Raw genomic sequence first — 20,430 nt, 5'->3', positions numbered from 1 at the left:
GAAATCCATATAGATTTCCTTTATTGCAGTTCCCTTTTCTGAAAAATCACATAATCTAGCAAAGAAAATACCACGTTAATTTGACACAATCTTTGATAACTATTTCTTCCACTTCTGTATGCTTTCATGTCTTTATTTCATTCATGAAATGTCAAATCTAACAGTAATACACTTTTGTAGATTAGTTTTTTCTTAAAAAAATTACTTCATTTTGTAATTTTTAATCCTATAGTATCTCCATCTGTTTTAGTAAATGCACTAAAACTCATACTATGTTTTATTTTATCTCAGTCATGGGCCTCCTCGAGAACTGAGCTCTTTGCTCTTTGCTTTCACCTCACATATGACAATCTGTTTCCACGCCCATTCTCATTAATTGTCTTGGGTTTGCCTCTGTGTACTATGTCGTTACCATTCCTGAAGCTGAGGCAAATACTTAGTTTGGAGCAGTGCCTAGATTGTCTTTAATCACAACCATGTCTACAGTATATAAGACATTCACTTCTTTTTTTCTTTTTTCTTTCTTTTTTTTTTTTTTTAATTTATGTGGCCAGGGTACCTTTTATTATTTGCTTAAATTTCCTTTGCAGCCTCTAACTATGCTTGACTTTTGCTATTTTCACCTTTCCCATAAGCTTCTGCCTGTGAAGACTTTATTTTATTTTATTTTTAAATGCTTGTAAGCTCTCTCTTTGCACATTAAATTAATGGTTTCTCAGTTTGTTGTGAATATAGTTATTCCCTACAGTTTTGCCCTTTGGAATGCATATTTAAGATAATTTCTGCAGCACTGACTTGAGGAACTGCAGCTGCCTTCTACAGTTACCTGACTGAACGATTTTGGCAAAATATATGCTTGTACTTCAGCTGAGTAGCACCAATAGGTTCAAATTAACATTCCAGCTACTTATTATATTCAGCAGAGCTTGGCTTCTCATTGAACAGTACTACTAGGTGTACTAGGAACAAATCAAGACCTTAGGAAACAAAAGTCAATGGTTGCCCTGACCAGAGATTTTAAAGTCTAAGTGGAATAATTAAAGAAACAGAGCAAATACAAAGCAGGCAGATGGATAAAGAAACAGATTTTTTTTATTATTTTTATTTTTTATTTTTATGTCTAATAGTTTTTAAAGTGCCTGTGAAGTGGAGACACGGGAAGAGAAGATTATTTGTACTGTGTAATTTGGAGGATCACCTTGCTGTTGCAGCCAATACGTCATTACTGAAAATAAAAGATCCCAGCTATCCAGTCTGCTTGCTTAACATTGTGGCAAGACTGGGAGGGAAGCAAATAACTCTTCACTGTCTCTGCAGGTTTTGAGCAATGTCTTCCCAGTTCGCCTCTCATTCACAAGCCAGATAATCTCCCTAGAATGGGAAATCTAATGGTGGCTCTTGTGGGCTTCTGCAAGAAGGTAGGCGCTTAATTAGGCACTGAGACACATGCTCAGGGATACAAGTGGATTTGAAGTTTCTCTGATTCCCTGCAGGGCTTTTCCTTTTGCTTACACCAGCTGAAAGCAGCTGCAGGGGCTTGCTCGGCTCCTCCTAGGGGCTAGCCAGTTTGGGAGGGTAGTGGGAGGCCACAGAGGGAACGGCATTAGAACAACCAGCAATGTGAGCAGGAATGTTTTGCTCGATCCTATGCATTATATATATATATATATAGTTTTACCACAGGGGTAAAATCAGCCCTCGTTTGACATAGAAAAAATATCAATGCCTAAGAATAGAGAAGAAAAGAACCATGGCACTGTGATGAACAATTCTGATGTCAAAGGGAAGATCAGTAAGGGCTGGGAGAAGTTACACTGGCAGATTTACTCTTTTTTTTTCGGTTTGGTTTGCTTTTTGGTATTTTTTTAGGACATTCTCCAAACACAAGGAATGAGCAGAGGTTCCTTTCCAAGTGCCTCCAAAGCCAACACAGTGGCGAGAGCCGACAGGTCCATGGCACCCAGTGCTCCACAGCCATTGCCCAAACCCCGCAGCCGCCCCCCAAACCCCACAGACATTCCCCAAACCCCGCAGCCGCCCCCCAAACCCCACAGACATTCCCCAAACCCCGCAGCCATCCCCCAAACCCCGCAGACATCCCCCAAACCCCACAGACATCCCCCAAACCCCGCAGCCATCCCCCAAACCCCACAGACATCCCCCAAACCCCGCAGCCATCCCCCAAACCCCGCAGACATCCCCCAAACCCCACAGACATCCCCCAAACCCCGCAGCCATCCCCCAAACCCCACAGACATCCCCCAAACCCCGCAGCCATCCCCCAAACTCCGCGGGTGCGACTCGGGCCCAGCGGGCTGACGCTAGGTGGCGACGGCCGCCTGCCGTATGGTGCCAAACGGCCCCGCGGTGCCTCCAAACAGGAGGGAAAAAAAGGGCAAAGGTGGAAGTTTATTTATCTTGTGGGTTTTAATAATGCAGCAGAAGGCCACTTGTCAAGTAACGTATTGTCGTTTTCTCTCCAGGCTCAAGTACAGGAGTATTATCCCCGGCTTTACTGCTAATTCGGTTTGCATATAACTCCCTGAAAGGAAGGTGTGGGGAGCTGGGGGTCGGCCTCTTCTCACAGATAACTAGTGATAGGGCTAGAGGGGATGGCCTCAAGTTGCACCAGGGGAGGTTTAGGTTGGAAATGAGGAGACATTTCTTCTCAGAAAGAGCAGTCAGGCATAGGGATGGGTTGCCCAGGGAGGTGGTGGAGTCACCGTCCCTGGGGGTGTTCAAGGAGAGGTTGGACGTGGTGCTTGGGGACAGGATTTAGTGGGTGACATTGCTGGTAGGGGGATGGTTTGACCAGATGGTCTTGGAGGTCTTTTCCAACCTTAATGATTCTATGATTCCCACTATTGCAACTACATTTAAAACTGGTCGTACTTCTTTCTTGGCCGTAAACCTTAACTATTTTTGTCAGTATTAGCACATTGCCTTCAGTCTCGTTAAACACAAATCAGAAATGTATCAGTTAAGAATAAATGTAATTTAATTGCCAGGTTAGGTCTACGCTATGCTCTATCTGTATTCCCTCTGTCCCCTCTCAGTCACAAATTTTCATGAAAATGTCAACAAGAAGATATTTAAAGCATACCAGCTTTTTTCAGTATGTGTGTAAATGCAGCATTTCAAACTTCCCACTTGTCTGAAAATTGTTCACTTTTCAATTATTTTGCATTCTGAAGAAGACTTGCCTCTTCTTCATGCTAACAAAAAAGTGCCTAGGGAAAACTGTTTTCAGAATCTCCTGAGCGCAATGAAATATTTTTCCTTACAGAGCTGGCTTGTTAATAAAGGCGTGTCAGGAGAGTTCTCAGTAAATTTTAGAAACTTTTTGGAATGGTTTAACAGACGATTGCTTCATATGGGTGGAGTCATAAAAGGCTTCTCTTGATGATAATCAAGTGCATGAAACTGGTGTCATCTGTAAACGAATATAAATCACGGATCTTCTTGACAACACAAAATCCTTTCCCAGTGTTCTGAGTCACCTCAGTCTCATCACAGCATTTTAAGTACGCTGAGCTCAGCGGGTTTCTGAAGAGCAATTATTTCCAAGTGATGGATAAACATGAAATACTGGTAACTATCTCCACAACAAAAATGAATTTACATTTGTTAATGAACAGTACATGCAGATATGCAAAAAAATCAAGGAGCAGAAGACCTTAAATCTGTGGAAGGTACTCGGATACCGTGATGATGAACCGAGGGTGAACAGTCAGATGTTACTTGGGGTGTCTGCAGTGATATGAAAGATTTATTACAATGCTCAACTGTGATGACAACCTGTGAAAAGGGTCATCAGCCTAAATTAATTATACAAATTATAAGGATTGAACCATGTATTTATTCATACATTTTCTAGCCACATGGCATGCCATGAATTCTAGTCTCATTAGAAATCTGTTTGTGCAGTATCCTAGACTTGCTCTTCTTCCAGATCTGGAGCATAAAAGCATGTTTAAACATGGTTGTGGTCAAACTGCTAACATCTTCTTTCCTGTGCAGATAAAAAAAAAAAAAAAAAAAAAAAAAAAAAAAAAAAAAAAAAACTGTTAATTAATGCCAAAGAGATATACTTTCTATTTGATGATAACCAAGATAAATGTATTTCAATAGCAGAACTCAAATGGGATTTTACCTGCCCTTCGGACAGGCTTATAACTTAGTAAGAAGACCAGCATATTGAAGGCAGGTCCTTTTTCACACAGGGTAGCATCAGTAGTAAATAGAGCAGGTCATCTGCCTTTAAAAAGATTTGTAAAGGCTTTTAAAATATATTTTGCCCACAGGTGTTGTTGAAATGTTTAGTGCTGTTCACAGATTCTAAAACACAGTTATTGAAGATGTGTTCAAAAGCCCTGACTGTATTTCTGTATTTCCAGCTAACCTAAGTCTAACCCAATGCACTAAATATGTTTTCACACCACTGACAAGGCCAGATACACTCAGAGACATCTTTCATAAATAATTAAAGTTACAATGTAGGTTCTTTCAGTAGAATTTTGAAACTAATTCTGAAAAGGACATACACTTATTCCACTGTGTATGCAATATTTGTGCATGCTAGCTATTGTAATGACAAATGATTCTTACTATTTTGCCAAACTTTAGATAAATACTGCCTAACAAGAACATGTGTGGGCCTGTTGAACACCTCCTTTGAAAAGTCTGGCAGGCAACAATCTTCCTCAGGAGACTAAACAAAGCTGCTTGAAAAGCCATCTAGTTTTCCATATAGAAGTTAAATATTTGCTATAAATGTTAACTTCCCGCTGTGCACCTGTCCATCTTCATGTATTCTTCCCTCTGAGGGATCTTTTGTTATTTCAGGTGACAACTGAAATAAAGGTTTCAAAGTCAGAATCTAACAAAGATACAGAAGCAGCAACACAGCAAATTACAGCTGTAAAAAATACAGAGTTGTCCATGCTAGAGAGCTAAAAGGGCATCAAAGCAGGGCTCCTTGATGGCCTTTTTCTCAGGAACCACTTGCCAGCTGCATGCTGAATTATTTGTGTGATGTGGGCACTTTGCCCAGGCATCTTTTCCTTTGGAGGGAGTGCTCCTCAGTTCTTCTCACCATGTGAGTGAAGAACCTGCCCTGAGACAGAAAAGAGAAGCACGCACACAGATAGAGACCATTGTCCTTACGCTTTGCTGTTATCCATTTCAATATTACAGATCCCTGATAGTGTTATCTGTGCACTGAGGGGCTTTCAGAGTCCCTGAGACTCTGCAGAAATGCTGCTTTCCCCTTCCCTCTCTCTGCACAAAGAAGACAGCATAGACACAAACTGCAGCTGCTCAGAAGAAAAAAAAAAAAAGAAAAGAAAAAAAATGTCTGCAACAGGTCTAATTTCACTTGCAGAGGAATTTCTCTTGCCCTTCTGACAGTGGAAACATTTCATTTTTGTGGCATTCGTATCAATTAAAGCTATTTCTGTATAAATAGACAGGGGTCTCTGCTTGGGTGTGGTCTCACATCTGGCCAGCGCAAGCTTGAAATTCGTAGAGTGAGCTGCTTATGGAAGCCCATTATTGGCCTGATATTTAATGGGAGGCTTCTGGTCCAAGCCTTCTTTCCCCTGAGCTCCCAAAATGTGAGAAGGGCACCCTATGCATGAGAGTGAATGAGAAAACAAGATTATGGTCCTTGCTCTTCAAGTCCAGACTATGGTGCCTATTAACCAGTGACTCCCCTTGTTCATCTCAATTGCCTTTATGCTTTGGAAAAATAGCAGATGATTCAGCAGTATTCAAACTTTTTTTTTCTCACTTTCCTCCCCACTGCCCACACATCTTTGCAGTGTGTATCTTGTCAGGAGAAATAACTGCGAGCGCTGCTGGCAGCAAAGCAACGGTGTCAGCAGGGGACAGAAATTTGGGGTAGGGAACCGCGGGGACAGACAGACCACAAAAGGGACTGGGGAAAGACAGGAGGAAGACTGAAGCAGAGGACAGGCAGGATGTCGGCAGCCCTCAGAGCGCTCCTGGAGCTGTGGCATTACATCGCATTGTGATGACCGATGCCCTGTGATGACACAATCACAACAAACAGCTGCAGTTTGACTCAGCACCCCCAGGAGCCCAGGGCTCTCTCTGGTCCCAGTTCTTCTCCGCGCTGTATGCCTCATTCCTCCAGCACAGCCCTTCTTCAGGCCTCACTCACTTTGTTCCCCTCCTGTCCCCAGCCATCAGCCCCATCCTGATCCCAGTAGCTGCAGGACAGAGAGGACCAAACTTTCCTACTCTCTTATAAAAGCATGATTTATGCAGGTGGCCAACATCTGGTCTGAGGATAGTTAAAGAATAAGGAAGCTACACTGTATGATCATTGTATAAATACTCTGAGTTAAAATAAACTTCTCAATATAAGTTAAGACTGCTTTTACACCCACCAACCATTGAACTGTCAGCAGTGTCACCAGAAGTGTCACAGGGTCACCAAATGTCCTTATTATTAAAAACTTTATTGCTTTTCTTGCCGTTTGGAGGACTGCAAGTTCTGTTAATAAAATTAACTGTGCTGATGGAACATATCTGGATTTCATTAAGGCACTTGGTACCAAGTGATACAGAGAATGAACTGGATTTACAAACTTGTTTACAGAGCAATCTCCAATTAATTGGAGAGCAATTAATGGTTATTAACATAGCATCGATGAGCAAAGTGATGATACCTAGCAGAGTCCCAAAGGCCTTGGGACTTACTTGTTTTATGGGCCAAAACTGTTTTAATACTTTTATACTTTTGACAATTAGGCAGACCTGTAGTAGTTTTCTTCTGACAAAAAGTTTGCTTTGCCAGCAAATAACGAAAGCTGATTTCCCTGATAGTAACTTTATTAACTGCTTTATTAACTTTATTAACTGCTTTATTAAAATATCCCAGCCGAGAAGTACTTTGATGCAGTTAAACACCAGGTGATACTTGTTCAGGTGAAACTATTACATAAATAGCATTTATGGATTAAAGGCCTGGATTCTGGAAGAGTCTGACTGTGACGGCAGATAACTACCTCAGCACACCTCTCAAACAAGGGTGTGCAGAAAGAGGTAAGAATTTTTAACTGGGGAGCGCTGCATAAAGCGGCAAATCGACCCCATCCTGCTCTCCACACGCCAACCTGCTGCACTTATGCCTAGCAGCCCACACCCCCAAATCTTCGGGGCGCTAGGGCGAGGCCCTCCCCGCAGCGAGCAGCACGCCCCCACCCCCTCACCCCAACCGCCGCACCCCAACTGAGGGCGAAGCGAGCTCGGCCGGGCGGGCGGCGGCGCTTTCCGTCTGAGCGCCCTGACGTCACGCGGCGGGGCGGCCCGGAGGGAGGCGACAAGATGGCGGCGGCGGCGGCTGGACGCGAGCCCTCCGCCCTCTCCGCCGCCGCCCGCCGGCGCCGCTGAGGAGGAGGCGGCAGCGCCCGCCCCGCTCCGCCCTCCTCCCCTCCCTCAGCCGCGGGCCGCCCGGCCATGTAGACGGGGCGGAGGAGCCCCCTCCCCTCAGCCGCCATGGAGGACGCGGTCCCGGGCGTGAACGCGGACGCGGAGGTGCGGAAGCTGCAGGAGCTGGTGAAGAAGCTGGAGAAGCAGAACGAGCAGCTCCGCAGCCGCCACGCCGCCCTGCCCGCCGGCCCCGCCAGCCCCAAGCGGCCCCCGGCCGGCAGCGGGGCCTCGCCGGGGTCCCCCCTCCTCGCCTCCACCGCCGCCTCCTCCCCGCCGGCCGACGGCCGCTGCCTCAGCCCCGGCCCCGGCCCCAGGGCCGCGGGGCGGCGGCCGCCCCCCGAGGAGCCCGGCGGGGAAGGCGACGGCCTGCTGGACGACGCGGCGCTGCTGCGGCCCGACGAGCTGGAGCGCCTGGCCGGCTGCGAGGAGGACGAGACCGGCTGGTGAGGAAGGCGGCTCCGGGGGCCCCCGGCTCCAGGCTTTGTGCGGGGAGGCGGCCTCGCCCTGCGGGGCTTGGCGAAGGGCTCGTGGCTCTGAGGGTCCGGGGGCTGCACATGGCGGTACTCCTCCTCGCCGAGGCCCCGCAGCTTTTGTTTGTTGGGCCGCCGGGGGGGGTATGCCGGGAGCCGGCTCCGCTCGGGCCGCGGAGGCGGTGGGATGGGGTGGCACAGCTTGGGAAGGCGGGGAGGTGTTGAGGGACCTGTGGACGGATTTTTGGGGTGGCGCAGGGTGAGCCACGGTGCTGTGCTACTTCCTGAAACGCATCAGGCAGGTTGAAAGCCGGGATTTCTTCTCGCTATAAAGGCAGCAAACGTGACGTGCTCCTTCATCTCAGAAATGTGTTGGCTTGCATGGTTTCACTTATTGCTAGCTTTATAACACCACAGTTTACTTTAGGCAATCCCTCTTTTTTTTTTTTTTAATGGACTGCTTACCCTGCTGCTCCAGCGGAAACACCAGCGGGTGTTTGCTCACCTTCTCTTTGTGACAGTTTGATGAGCTTCTACTGTGAATCAAGAAGGTTTCCTTTCTCTTAACGTCATGCTGTTCTCCAGCTGTCTTTCTGAAGTTTCCCATGACACTAGTTGAGGAGCAACATAAGAGCTCTGGGAGAAGCAGTGGGGAGGAGCATGGTGTCAACAGGGAAATGCAGGGCAAATGTGTACTGCGAAGAAAAGAGTAACAAAAGCAGTCCGACTTGGCTCAGAGATGGTTATAAAGTTCAGCTGCAAAGGTCTTTTTCTAGAACTAACACCCTTACAAACAGACTTTTGTTAAAAAAAAGAAAATCAGAGTAATTAACGCTATTAAAAACACTTAAATGATTTCATGCGTGGGCAGTGTTTCGTTGCTCAGGGAGAATACAGTGTGTATATTTCCTCAGATAAGTTATTAAGCTATTAGCCTGACATCTAGCCTGATCCACTAGAGAAGTATGAGAGCATAAATTTATTCTGATCCAACACAAGCCTACTAAAATAAAACAAGGCATCATCTTCCAGATGACGAGTCCGTGCAGAACAGCTACTCTTATTTCCCAACTTATGCCTTGTAATCTACTGGTTTATAGCACGTTAGGGAAATAAAATATTCTGAATTTGTACGGTAAGTTTGGAGCGGGATGGAAAAATTTGTGAGTGTCATGTTTTCTAGTGACAATAGCTGTTATTATTTTTATTCTAATCCTAAATCGTGGGAACCATAATACATCTCTTCAGTGAAAGTTAATGTCGCAACAGCATACGGTGACAGTGATGACATAAATGCAGCGTGGCTTTGTTTACGCAGCTCTGGGCGCTCGTGGGCAGGCGGCAGAGTTCACTCAGCACCGCGCTTGCTGGTGTCAGGTGTTTGGCACTTACGCTGCCTGTTATTGTGGCTTCAGTTGCGTTTCTATGCAAATTCCAGTCCTCAAAAGACAACAGAACTGAAGTGCAGTTTGCTGCAAGTCTTTGCTCCTTTCCTAATATTATAGTGACTATAACACTAAAGTTCTGTGTTAGATGTAGGACAGTGACTGAGAGATAAAAGAACTTGAAATGAGTAGTTTTAAACATTTACTTGTTGTAGCACATGTCAAGAAATATCAATATGTAATTAAAAAAAAACCTTTGTCCTTTCATGCTGTAATTTACTATGCACTTAATGATAGATGTGGTTTGGTTAGATTGAAAAGTTGGCAAGTGATTTTTTTTTTTTCCAAATTATTTATTTTAAGTGGAAATCAAACTCCTGCAATTTCTGAAGACCATTTAATTCAACTGTTGAGGCACTAAGTAGTCTTAAGACATTTTTTTCTTATGAAGGTAGGATGACTTTATCTTCACAGAGTCATAGAATGGCTTGGGTTGGAAGGGACCTCAAAAGATCTTCTAGTTCCACCCCCCTCTGCCATAGGCAGGAACGCCAATTTAAAAAAAATCAAACCAGATCTTTGTGCATTTGGTAAATAGAGGTTATTGCTCTAAATGAAGCTGGAAATTTTGAGAGCACTAGTGGATCAGCCAAAAAGAAACAACTCTGAAAATAGGAGGGATGATGTAAGTGGATTTCTCTTAGACTTTTGTAAAGATCCTACTCTTAAGGCCTTGCTTACGCAAGGCCACTCAACAAGCAGTTGAATCAACTGTGAAAAGAGTGAATGTACTCAACTAAAATTAATCCTTGTGTGAACTCTTCGTGATTCAAGTGGATTTGGATCACTCCTGCTTATCCCAAAATCCCATTTGAACTGTAGGATTATACCTCTGTAGAGGTACAATCCACTTACCAATTGAGGAAACCTCAGATGGAAACAAACTAAATTTAAATCACAGCTTGAGCATTAAAAGTTGGTTCAGCTGTTGATTCGTCTGCACAGAGAAGCCTAGATTTGTCTTGGCTGCTGACTTCAGGAGGATGTTGCTGTGGGAGATCATAGATGATGAAGGGTACTGGTTCTCTCAGCTTTGTGTAATGTGGGCATTTTTTCAGTCTGTGTATTCACAGACCTCATCATGAAGTGGTCTGTGGCCTCATTGTGGCAGAAGAAATACCTTTCTTCACTGCTAAAACTGTGTTATTTTACATGTAATGCTCACACTAGATTAGTGCTTCCAAATCCGAGTTAAGGGGCTCAGACTTTATTCCTAATATGGTCCTGACGTTGCAAATAGCCCCATGCACACATGCCCAGTGTACTGAACTTTACCTAGTCCTGCCGAGAGTTTGTTTTAGGCTTACTAATGACTTTATCAAGAAGTTAACACTAACTTTGGCGATGCATTTGTATAAGTGTGCCTGTTTAGCTGTTCTTGAGCCAGTCTGGATTGATTATTTTTTTTTCAGATTTCAGTGTGATCAGGTCTTTCTGTAAACCGATTAAAAAGACAGGAGGGCAGGAAGGGGGACCGGAGTGGAGAAGTCTTCAGAGAGGCAGGAGGCAGTACACAGCTGCCTGGCGTGCTGGCGTGACGAGGTTGGGCGTGAGCATGTAGCGCACTGGAGATGACTCGCTAACAGTACGCAGGGTGGCCTGCTGTGCTGCTGCTTAAAAGTGAGCTGTCTCCAGTTTATTGCAGGATAAGTGTGCACACGTGGACAATTACCGTAGCGTAGTTAACGTACCGTGGATCCACGCTGTAACTGGCTTTGGGGTAACTTGTTGCACGGTCACTTTCAGAGAAACTTTCTTTTAAAAGGGAGAGCAAAACCTGTGGTGATTTTTTTTTTTTCCCAAACTTGTATGCAGCGTGTGCATAGCAGAGTGTAGAGGTTGCTGTGTATCTGCTTTACACGTGCTGCCCAGCAAACTTCGGAGCAGTTGCATCCTCTTTAAATGATGCTGCTATAAAAGCCAGCCTGTGCTGACCGGTGTTTTCATGTCACGTTTCACTTCAGTTTCAAGCCTCCCTGGTAGGGCAGGAGTAGCCCATGGCTGGCCGACTTCATTTCTAGACAGAAGGCATTTGCTGGATGTTTAAAGTTAAATTACTGGAATTTGTTGTTCACGTTAATATTTCAAATTAATATTTTCAGTGTTTCTGAAGGCCTTATATTGGTTGGGTAGCCTGTTTAAAATAGAAAGCAAGTACTCTTACTATTCCATGCGCTGTCATTCAGCAGCTATTTCTGTAAAAGCGATACCTATTTTTAATAGTTTACACTTCTGTTCTTGTCATCCGTTCCAATTAGCTGGCTATGTTGCTGTTTTGAGAGAGGATAAAAATACAATTCTCATCTGTAATGATTCGCAGTGATCGTCTTTCATCTCATTGCTTAATGTTCAGTGAGCACTGGCTTTATGTTTTGGGACTCTAAAGTATGCCATGGTAAACTAGCAAAATGTTGGGTGTTTTAGGCTAGAGCTGCACCTGGGTGACATCCCGCTGCTGGAAATGCATTGCAGAATTTCCTGTTGGGCTGCTAAAACTGCTCTGTGTCAATGTGGCTTGGGCCTCTTGGAAACCGAACGGGTTCGGATCAATTCCAGCCTGGTGATTTAAGTAAAAGAGAAAGCAATGCTTTTCATTTTCTGGCAGACTAAGTATGAATCTGATTTGAAGTCCGTGGTGTTTTTTTTTTTAACCAAATTCAGATAAAGGCTCCTCAAGCTAGGAACACAACGTGACAAGAAGCATGTGAGATGAGTAAGGATTACAGAAATTATCAGCTAATTAAGTGTAACAACTGGTAACATCAAAGACTAATGTCCTTGAGATATCCATTTTGTTGTGAAATAGATGTTTGAGGACTGCTGAAAGAATCCCAAGGAATAATGTCTTTCCATTTCTGACTTTGTGTGATATTTATGGCTTTTAAATACGGTTGATATTTGTATATCATGAAAGCTTTGGTACAGATTTCCTTTATTGTCTTAAAAATATTGCTAAAATGTGCCTCATAATCATGTCTTGTTTAGGCATGGTCCGCATTTCTGCCTTCTTATAGGTGTTGGTAGAGCTCTTGAGCCTAGTAATTAAACAGGCTTATTTTGGAACATGTTTAACAGGACACGAAACTTCTCAACTTCTTTCCCTGTAAGTAACAACAATACCATATTAGAGTATGCGTGCTCTAACAAATTCCTTGTGAAAACCTTCCCAAAGTCTGTACAGAGTTTGTGTGACAGTTCCAGGAAAGCTGCATCATGGTGTTACAGGAGTCTTCCAAGCTCTTGAAGGCCTCGTCCTTTTTTTACAGTATCTCTCTCAGACAGTAACATATTCCTTTGAGATGAGGAAATGAACAAGGGCTATAATTTCCAGAAACTAACTGGTCTTTAATTGTTGTGGTAGTTTTGCTCCCAGGTGTGCTTTGCAAGCCCTGAAACTTTCCACTTCTACTTGAAAATAACACCATGTAGTTAGAAGTGCAATTATAATAGGAGGATTTAATGAGACCTGTCCGATTAGAAAGTCCAGATTCTTTAACTCTCTACTGGTATAAAGGCTGTCAAAGCATTTTTGTAGTATTCATCTCTTTGTTTTTGAGACATCCAGTACTTGACAGGGGTGCAGTAGGAGGCAAAAGGAAGTCTGTGGGCCAAGTATGTTCAGGGATGCTAAATAGTGTTTTTTTCCTTTAAAACCAGAGGGTCTCTTCAGTTTTTTACCTGTAGCTGTTTATTCAAAATTCACCTTAAAATTTATCTCAAGGTGCTCCAAATAGTATCTCCAAGAATTTTAGTTTCATCTAAAAGTTTAGGTTAATACTGTTGTGTCCAAAACTGGATTTCCAAGGCTGTCCTATACTCCTGTCTGTTGCTTTATTTACTTTTAGTAGCTTTACCTTGTGTTTTTTCCCCTCTCTTCTAGGGGAGTGTCTTACTGATCTGTCCTTAGATATCCATTTTTCCTTTGGGTCTTCTCTTCAAGTTGCTTTCTTCATCCCACTTTTGTCTGTGATGTGTTTTGTCCACTGATGTTTCCTTGTCTCTATCATATGTGACTTTTTGCTTAAAGCTAATGTGACCAAAATAAACAAGCTTTAACTCCAGGTCCTTCAGCTTGCCGTCTTCCATCTAATCTGATCTGCGATTTCACATTCATCTGCGTGTTTTTCTCCTGCACTCGAGCAGCAGAAGGGTTTTGGTTCAGAAAGACTCCTCCTTTCTTCCTGGTTAGAAGCTTGGCTCCTGGCTTCGTGCCTGTGGCAACTAGCTGCTTGTATTGTAACGCAGTGCGGTGGAAGGTGCTCATCAGGTGAGGTAATGATTGTGGAACTAATCCGTTCCTGTCTCAGTGTCCCGTCCTCTTTCTTCAGAGCTTCTTCCAGCTCAGCTGTGTCCCAGTGCAGCGTGCTGTGGCTTGCCATGTTAGGCTGGCATTATCATATGAGCGTGTAGTGACAGTTGTCTTTCTGCAAAAGCTTTTCCATTTTTGTGCTGTGTCTTCCTAAGATTAATCTGTAGAGTCCCTGACTACTTAAAATTTCAGATGGGTGCTGCTGTGACATAGTGACTAGTGTTACTGCTGAAGGAAGGAAATGGTACAGTGTGCAGCACAGTTATAGTGCCTGGGCTTCTTAATACCTTTTCAAATCAGGTGAAAGCCCCTGAGCTTCTTTCTGTGTACTGTTTTCTTTTACTTGGTCTTGTGGCACTAAACTCTGGTTGTGTCCCTACTCTCTTGTGGATCACAGTGCAATTTTTCTGGTGTGCTAACATTTGAAATATGGGTGGTAACTGTAAGCTGTCAGCTTCCTCAATCGCTTTCCATTTCCTGTTTTTAGAAGGTGATTTAGTGGTGTTTAAAGATGTATGAAGCTACTGATGATCTTCAGCCTTAGAGTTGCCGTGCTGCCAATCAGCAGTCATGGTGCTGTTGAACACATGAACAGGTACAAATGGGAACGAGTCTTTTCTGGGAAGCTCTTCAGCTAGTGGGGGCCTGCTGCCTTTGAGTCAAGCGGTAGTTTGACAGAGATGATTGGTTAGCTTTATGAGGGAATTTCTACATGCTTATTTTAATTCTGCAGTATCCTTTCTGTTCTTTTTTCCTTTCTGCTATTGGGAACAGAGAGTAGAAGCGTGACTCCAGTCCTTCGCCTTGCCCTTGATCTTAATTGTCTTGATTAAAATTAGGCAAAGTGAGTAGAACTGTGTCAGTTTCAAAACTTAAGATTGGCTGTTCTTTCTCAGATGCAGAATAACGATTGCTGCTTTGTAATAATGAGAATTGATAATTGCACAATGTAAAAGAAACTGTCTTGAAAGAGTCATTGTGTTACTGCATTGATGCACACGTGCTTATCATGAGGTAGTGGGGTAGCATGAAATATTCTCAAGTTCTGCCTTTCTTGATCTGTAGGGTGAAACAAAAATGTTCAAAGGCAAAAAGCGACTGGCTGAAAAGAGGTGGGAGAGTCTGCAGTATGTGTTTGGTCTGAAGGGGAGTGGGAAAGTAGGAGCTGTGTAAGCCTGAATTGTTTCAGTAGATAAACTATTTGTGAAACAAATGCAACAGCTGCAAATTGCAGAAAATAATGTGGTGGAGCTTAAAATATCAGGTGCCATTTTGATCAGTCTTGTAGGTTCGCTCAGGATAACCGTTGTGTGCATCTTTAAAAAGGGGATGCGTATTTTAATTTCTTGCCCGTTGCACTGGGTATTACTGTAAACACTTCAAATGTGCCTGGAACTTCTCAAACACAGCACGGCATGCCAGCTATCCAGGGAGCCGGGAGTCCTCTCCGCACAGCACACGAGTTGGCTTTGTTGCCTTTGACGCTTCTCTGTACTGTGTAACCCTGTCTTAGGACAGACAAGAGTGCAGGAAAGACAATAAAAGTACATACAAAGCTTTAGAGAGCTAGTAAGTGTTAAATGTTGTCTTTAACTGCATGTAGATCACTGCATAAAGTACAGCAATTTGTGTAATTGTTGCCATAGGACTGTGAAAATCAAGAAGCTCCTGTTCTTTCCAGGGATATTCGATGATATAAATATGTGACGGGCTCTTAGCTTTCCTTATGGGCAGTGCTTACAAGGATCTCTACAAAATCAGTGGTACCCTCCGCCCAGTGTCATGCTGGGCATTAAGCTGCATGGGCAGCATTTGTTTTGTTTTTTTGTTTGCGTTGTTACAAGCTGCTTTGGTTTCATGTGAAAACCTGATAAGTAGTCATAATCCTCCGTTCTGCATTTGCAGACGTAGCCTTTTAGTTGTGGTGTTTGGGGGAAGAATGTATTAGAGTATGCTCTGGACAAAGTGATCGGTGTTTTGGGTAAGATGTTCCTGGTGATTTTTAAATATGCTTTTTGGGAAGCTCTTGTAAGAAGCAACCTTAATAACAGTAATTAAAAATAAAATCCTTTCAAGCTGTTTATAAAAACAAACCAAGAACTACAGAAGAAGGGTCAGTTAATAATCTCTTAATAGACCAGTGGAGAATAACGTCTGTGTTGCTGCTGTCATTGGCATAAAGGGAACAGAAAGTTTTGTGTAGAAGCATGCTGACTAGGCTGTCAAATGCTCCTAAGCCACAGTGTGAAGCATACAACCATATTCACTTCGGATACGAAGTCTGTCATTGGATACTCCTAGAAGAAACGCTCATTTAACCATTTCTGCACATGCAAAAGCTCTAGGTAGAGCTGCAGATCTTGCAGATCACTGTTGTCTTTTGCTGAAGCAAATGTCCAAGTTTGCTTTTAGTCCAAAGATAAGGCTTAAATATCCGTCTTGTGAGTGTCTGATTGGATTTGACTTTGCCTTTAAATTGTTTGTTGAGGGAGGGTGAGTTTTCAGCTACATGTTTAGAGGCTTTCAAATGGAGTATTTATTTCTTCCATCGTGGAATGCTGAAGTTAAAATAGATGAATGGGGCTGCAGATGGGCAAAGGCCTCAGCATGTCCTCCAGAACAATATGGTCTCATTGTTTCCTTTTACTCTCCTACATGCATTATCTGTTGTTCCTTGTTTTTAATGCTTGACTGTCCACCCCTTGGGACAAAGATAGTCTCTTTGTTCTGTGTTCAAATGAAAATTAAAGGATCAGGTGCTACGGTACAAGTTATAAGTAGAAAGAAAATGCGTATCATTCGAGGATACTGAAATAGGAGATGTCCTGTGTACTTCAGCACTGTTGCTTGGCTATTAAGGTGCTTGTCACTTGCCAACATCTTTGCATTTAGGAAAACTACGGTTGCATACTGGGTAGTGCTTCATTTCCTTCTTTAAGGTGAATATTACTTAAATCAATAAGATCAATCCTCAGTTGTGTGTTTAAGCGACAGAGTGAAATTGTCCATATACCTGTGTTTGAAAAGGAAAGATGTTTGTTTCTGGCATATCAATCAGTTTTTCACAGAGTAGCAATGTAGGCATCAGCTCTTGACAGAAGTCTTTGGATAGCCATGTGTTATTAGTATTACTGTGTATCCAAAATCGTTAATTTTAAACTAAAGCTTGTGCTTTCATTATATTTTGGGATTGTACTGTAGGTAGAGTACAAGAATGGAAATAGCATACTGTGCAGTATTTTCTTACATGCCCTTTTTAATGCCCATTTGGTCTTCATAATTTTTATTTCTTCTTTTCAGGCTATATACGTCCCCAAAGAAGAGACTGACTCCAGTGCAAAAATCTGTTAGTCCGTTAGTTTGGTGCAGGCAGGTGTTGGATTACCCAAGTCCTGACATTGAAAGTGCTAAAAAGTCACTGATCCACAGGCTGGAACAGACGATGTCAGGTGAGTTCCTTCATACTAACTCCACTGGGCTGTGCATATTTGTTCTGAAGATAGTTTAGAGGGATCAGAATCAGCCAATAATAGCTGTGAGAGGAAAGGATGAGACGCAGCAGTTACTTCTGTCTAAAGTTGTCGTGGTCTGCAAACAGTAATCCATTCTCCTAATTTTCTGCACTGACTAAAATGAAAGGAAGCATTAACCAGGAGTCAGGATTACAGAGTTACTTCACCTGCGTAGTAAAAATGTGTTTCTTTCTGAAAACTTTTGGCCGATGTCCTTACCTTGGAGATCTTGCTTTAAAGTAGAAGGCTTGTATTAAACTAGCATAATTGTTGTGCGATGTCAGTACGTTACCACAGAGATTAGTTTTTTGCTAGATGAGCTGCTTTATTCCATCTAAGAAAATTAAGGCTGAATTTCTTGAATACTTTGGGGGAGGTAATATTGATTCATTTTCTTCCCATCCCAAGTAATTTAAGATGATGTCACCATTAGATGAAGAAATTCAGAGTTTGATTCTTTCTTGACACAGCATAGTTGGTTATATTTGAATCTGGGAAAGGACTGAGTGCCTGGCCCTTGAGGAAGAAAGCCTACTGTCTTCATCCTTTCATTCTCAGCCTTTCTGATGTCAAATTAGCAGCAAAATGCTGAAGGTCTGATTAGGATTTTCTGTTCATCTGATTTCTTTGTTAATTTTCTTGATAACTTACCAGCAATGCTTTTCCCAGTGAATGTTCTACATTTGTTTTAACCTCTCAGTCTTTTCCAAAAATTGCTTTATTTTAGCTTTTGTTTGAGCCTATTTTTACTGGAGGAAAAAAAAAACGTTATGCTGAGATATTCCTTTCTGTCTTACTATGAATATCTATTCTTGCCCCATATGTCCATCTTCTTTTTGGTGTTATGCGACAACATTTTTTTTTAATTATCTGCAGGAATTAACAGAATGATTGGACTTGGGCTAAGAATATCTGAAAACTTAGTTCCAGAAGTGTTCCCAACCACCCTTCATATAGTTATACATGAACTTTGCTGAGTTTGACTGGAACTTTTTTCCCCCTCTTTGGATTCTTCTCTGGAGCAATTCAGTCTTTATTCTGATTTGTACAAAGATTGTTCTTAATAAAACTTGAAAACATTGCTGGTAGATAACATGAAAATCCAGTTCTCACTTTTGTAAAACTAGTGAGTAAAATGGTGAAAGCGCCTTCAGTATGAGTCACCTTTTTTCTTTCCGTATTTCTTGTGCTTTGTGTAAGCAGCCTTGACAAATGTCTATTAAAAGTTTTCCTGAACAGTTAACAAGCTTCCTACAGGTATAGACTGAAATTCTAAACAATGAAAAGTGCCCAGGGCATGGGGATTTATGAAAAATTATGCAAATTTGGGAGCCTGAAGAATTTATGGTGTGACTTAACTAAGTATTTAGGACCATATAGTAGTTAGGTTAAACATGAATAATTTTGTCCTTTTTTCAGAGGTGAGTATAAATATTCCAGAAGTACCACAAATTCTGTAACCCCTAGAATATCTTTAAAAGTTCACTCACGGTAGAAGCAGAGTGGCAGGACACTACCATATGAAATGGACAGACTTAAAAGTTTGGTCGTTCAAACTGAGTCTAGGCAACTTCGCTTTTTTTCCATATCCTTGAGAATCTGCTTCTGGCAGGGACACTTGCAAGAATACAGCAGATCGCCTATAGTACTAATTAAGGAAAAATATTACTGGTAGAAGAGATGGGCCGTAATACTGCTAGTTGGAGAAGATTGCATGGAAAAGTGAACTTGTTACAGAAAAAATTGTTCTTCAGAACAGCCAGACCACTTGCAGCAGTAGGGTAGCAGGAAGCTCCGCTGGAAAAGACAAGTAGTGCCTCCTTGTGTGATTCTACACCAGGATTTCCAGAATATGCTGGGCTTTGTATTTCACGTCGCATTTGTCCCTTGTGGACCCGTCACTTAACTGAAACAGTAGCTAGTAATAGGTTAAGAAATTTCAGTTCCAGTTTCCATTGATAATGCTTTTCATACTACTGTTACTTTCTCTCCTGAATCCTTGTAGATGTTTCTTTTGCCTTGATGATTTTAGCTTTGTCAGCTCCCATTATATCTTTGTAATGTAATCTTTTTGCTGTTTCTCAGTCTCAAATGTGCTCTTGTATTCCAGCTTTTCTTCTTTGTTCTTATAATCTTTTTCCGTTGTGTGGTGATAAAGAAGGGAAGAGGGGCTTTCAGCTCCATGATCCTGTGAGCAGTTACTGAGAACTCAGGATGCACAATGCCTTTTTGCTCCTGAGTTCAAGTTTACAGTTGCAGAGAGTCCTGTGACTGGTGTTGGAAGAGTGTCCAGACTAGAGTGAACCTTAAGGCATATTCTGGTGCAAAGACTTCTCGTAGCCATGCCTCAAGTCCCTGGTCAAAAGTGCAGGAGTACATTTCATGTTGGCTGGAAACCAGCATTTCCACCACATGGTGATCTAAAATGGTGTTGGGTTTTACAAGTAAGCACATGAAGAAAGCAACTGTAGGAGCACAGAAATACTACACCCAGGAGGAAGAACTTTTGGAAGAGATGCCACAAGACACAGTTGTATAGAACTAGAAAAGAGTAACTTTGGCCATGTTGCAATTTTTCCCGAGACAACAGTAACTTTTTTATTTAAATACTTGAAATCAAATGCATGATCACTACAGCCTGTAGAACTGTGTGTCTGTGTGTGTAGAAACTTAAATGTTTTCCATGCTGAGTGTTTGATTTTTTTTTTTAGTTAAGCACCGAGCTTGTTCAAAACCAACTATTATTTACCTAACCTTGGTCTCAGTGATGGAATTCCCTAATGATTGTTTTGAATTACCACAGTGACTACTAGAATAAATTTGTCACTTAATCATAACAAACACGTTTCAGATCTCTATCATTTGGAAAAGTTGGTCTTGATTCATAAAGTAGGTCTTCTGAACTTACCTAAGCATCAGTTTTCTGCACACAAATTTTTTTGTTCCTCTCTTCCAGAGTGAAAGAGAGATTCAAGATCAATTTAACCAGCTGTTGACTGAAATAAACTAGGTGCTGCATGCTGTTTGTGAATGTTATGAAAGAAAATATGCAATAATGTAAAAACGCTGATCATGTGGTGTTTTGAAGGCTAATGTGTAATCTTTTCTAACATAATGTTTCATTTAATATAAAATCACTTTCATGTTAAAATTGATCTTAGTAATGTTGTCTGACAATCCTAAGCAAGACCATATTTTGAGCTGTAAAACTACTGCCTTCCTAAATTAGAGAAATC

General features: G+C 42.3%; 1 protein-coding gene across 2 annotated transcripts in view; it reads left to right on the top strand.

Annotated features, from left to right (window-relative positions):
• Window positions 1-7,318: 7,318 nt before the first annotated feature.
• The window catches only part of SLAIN2 (SLAIN motif family member 2), a 36,035-nt gene continuing 22,923 nt past the window's right edge, over window positions 7,319-20,430 (top strand). The window contains exons 1-2 of one of the 2 annotated variants that reach the window (XM_080589924.1): window positions 7,319-7,901; window positions 16,983-17,131. In XM_080589924.1, coding sequence (XP_080446050.1) covers window positions 7,525-7,901; window positions 16,983-17,131 — 526 coding nt within the window. In that variant the 5' untranslated portion in view covers window positions 7,319-7,524. The remainder of the gene's footprint in view (window positions 7,902-16,982; window positions 17,132-20,430) is intronic. The other variant, XM_080589925.1, reaches the window with a different exon arrangement.

This window comes from Anser brachyrhynchus (assembly GCF_964034855.1).
Source record: "Anser brachyrhynchus genome assembly, chromosome: 4".
Taxonomy (NCBI): domain Eukaryota; kingdom Metazoa; phylum Chordata; class Aves; order Anseriformes; family Anatidae; genus Anser; species Anser brachyrhynchus.
Note: the sequence above shows the minus strand (reverse complement) of the source record. Positions and strands in the feature narration are given on the sequence as shown.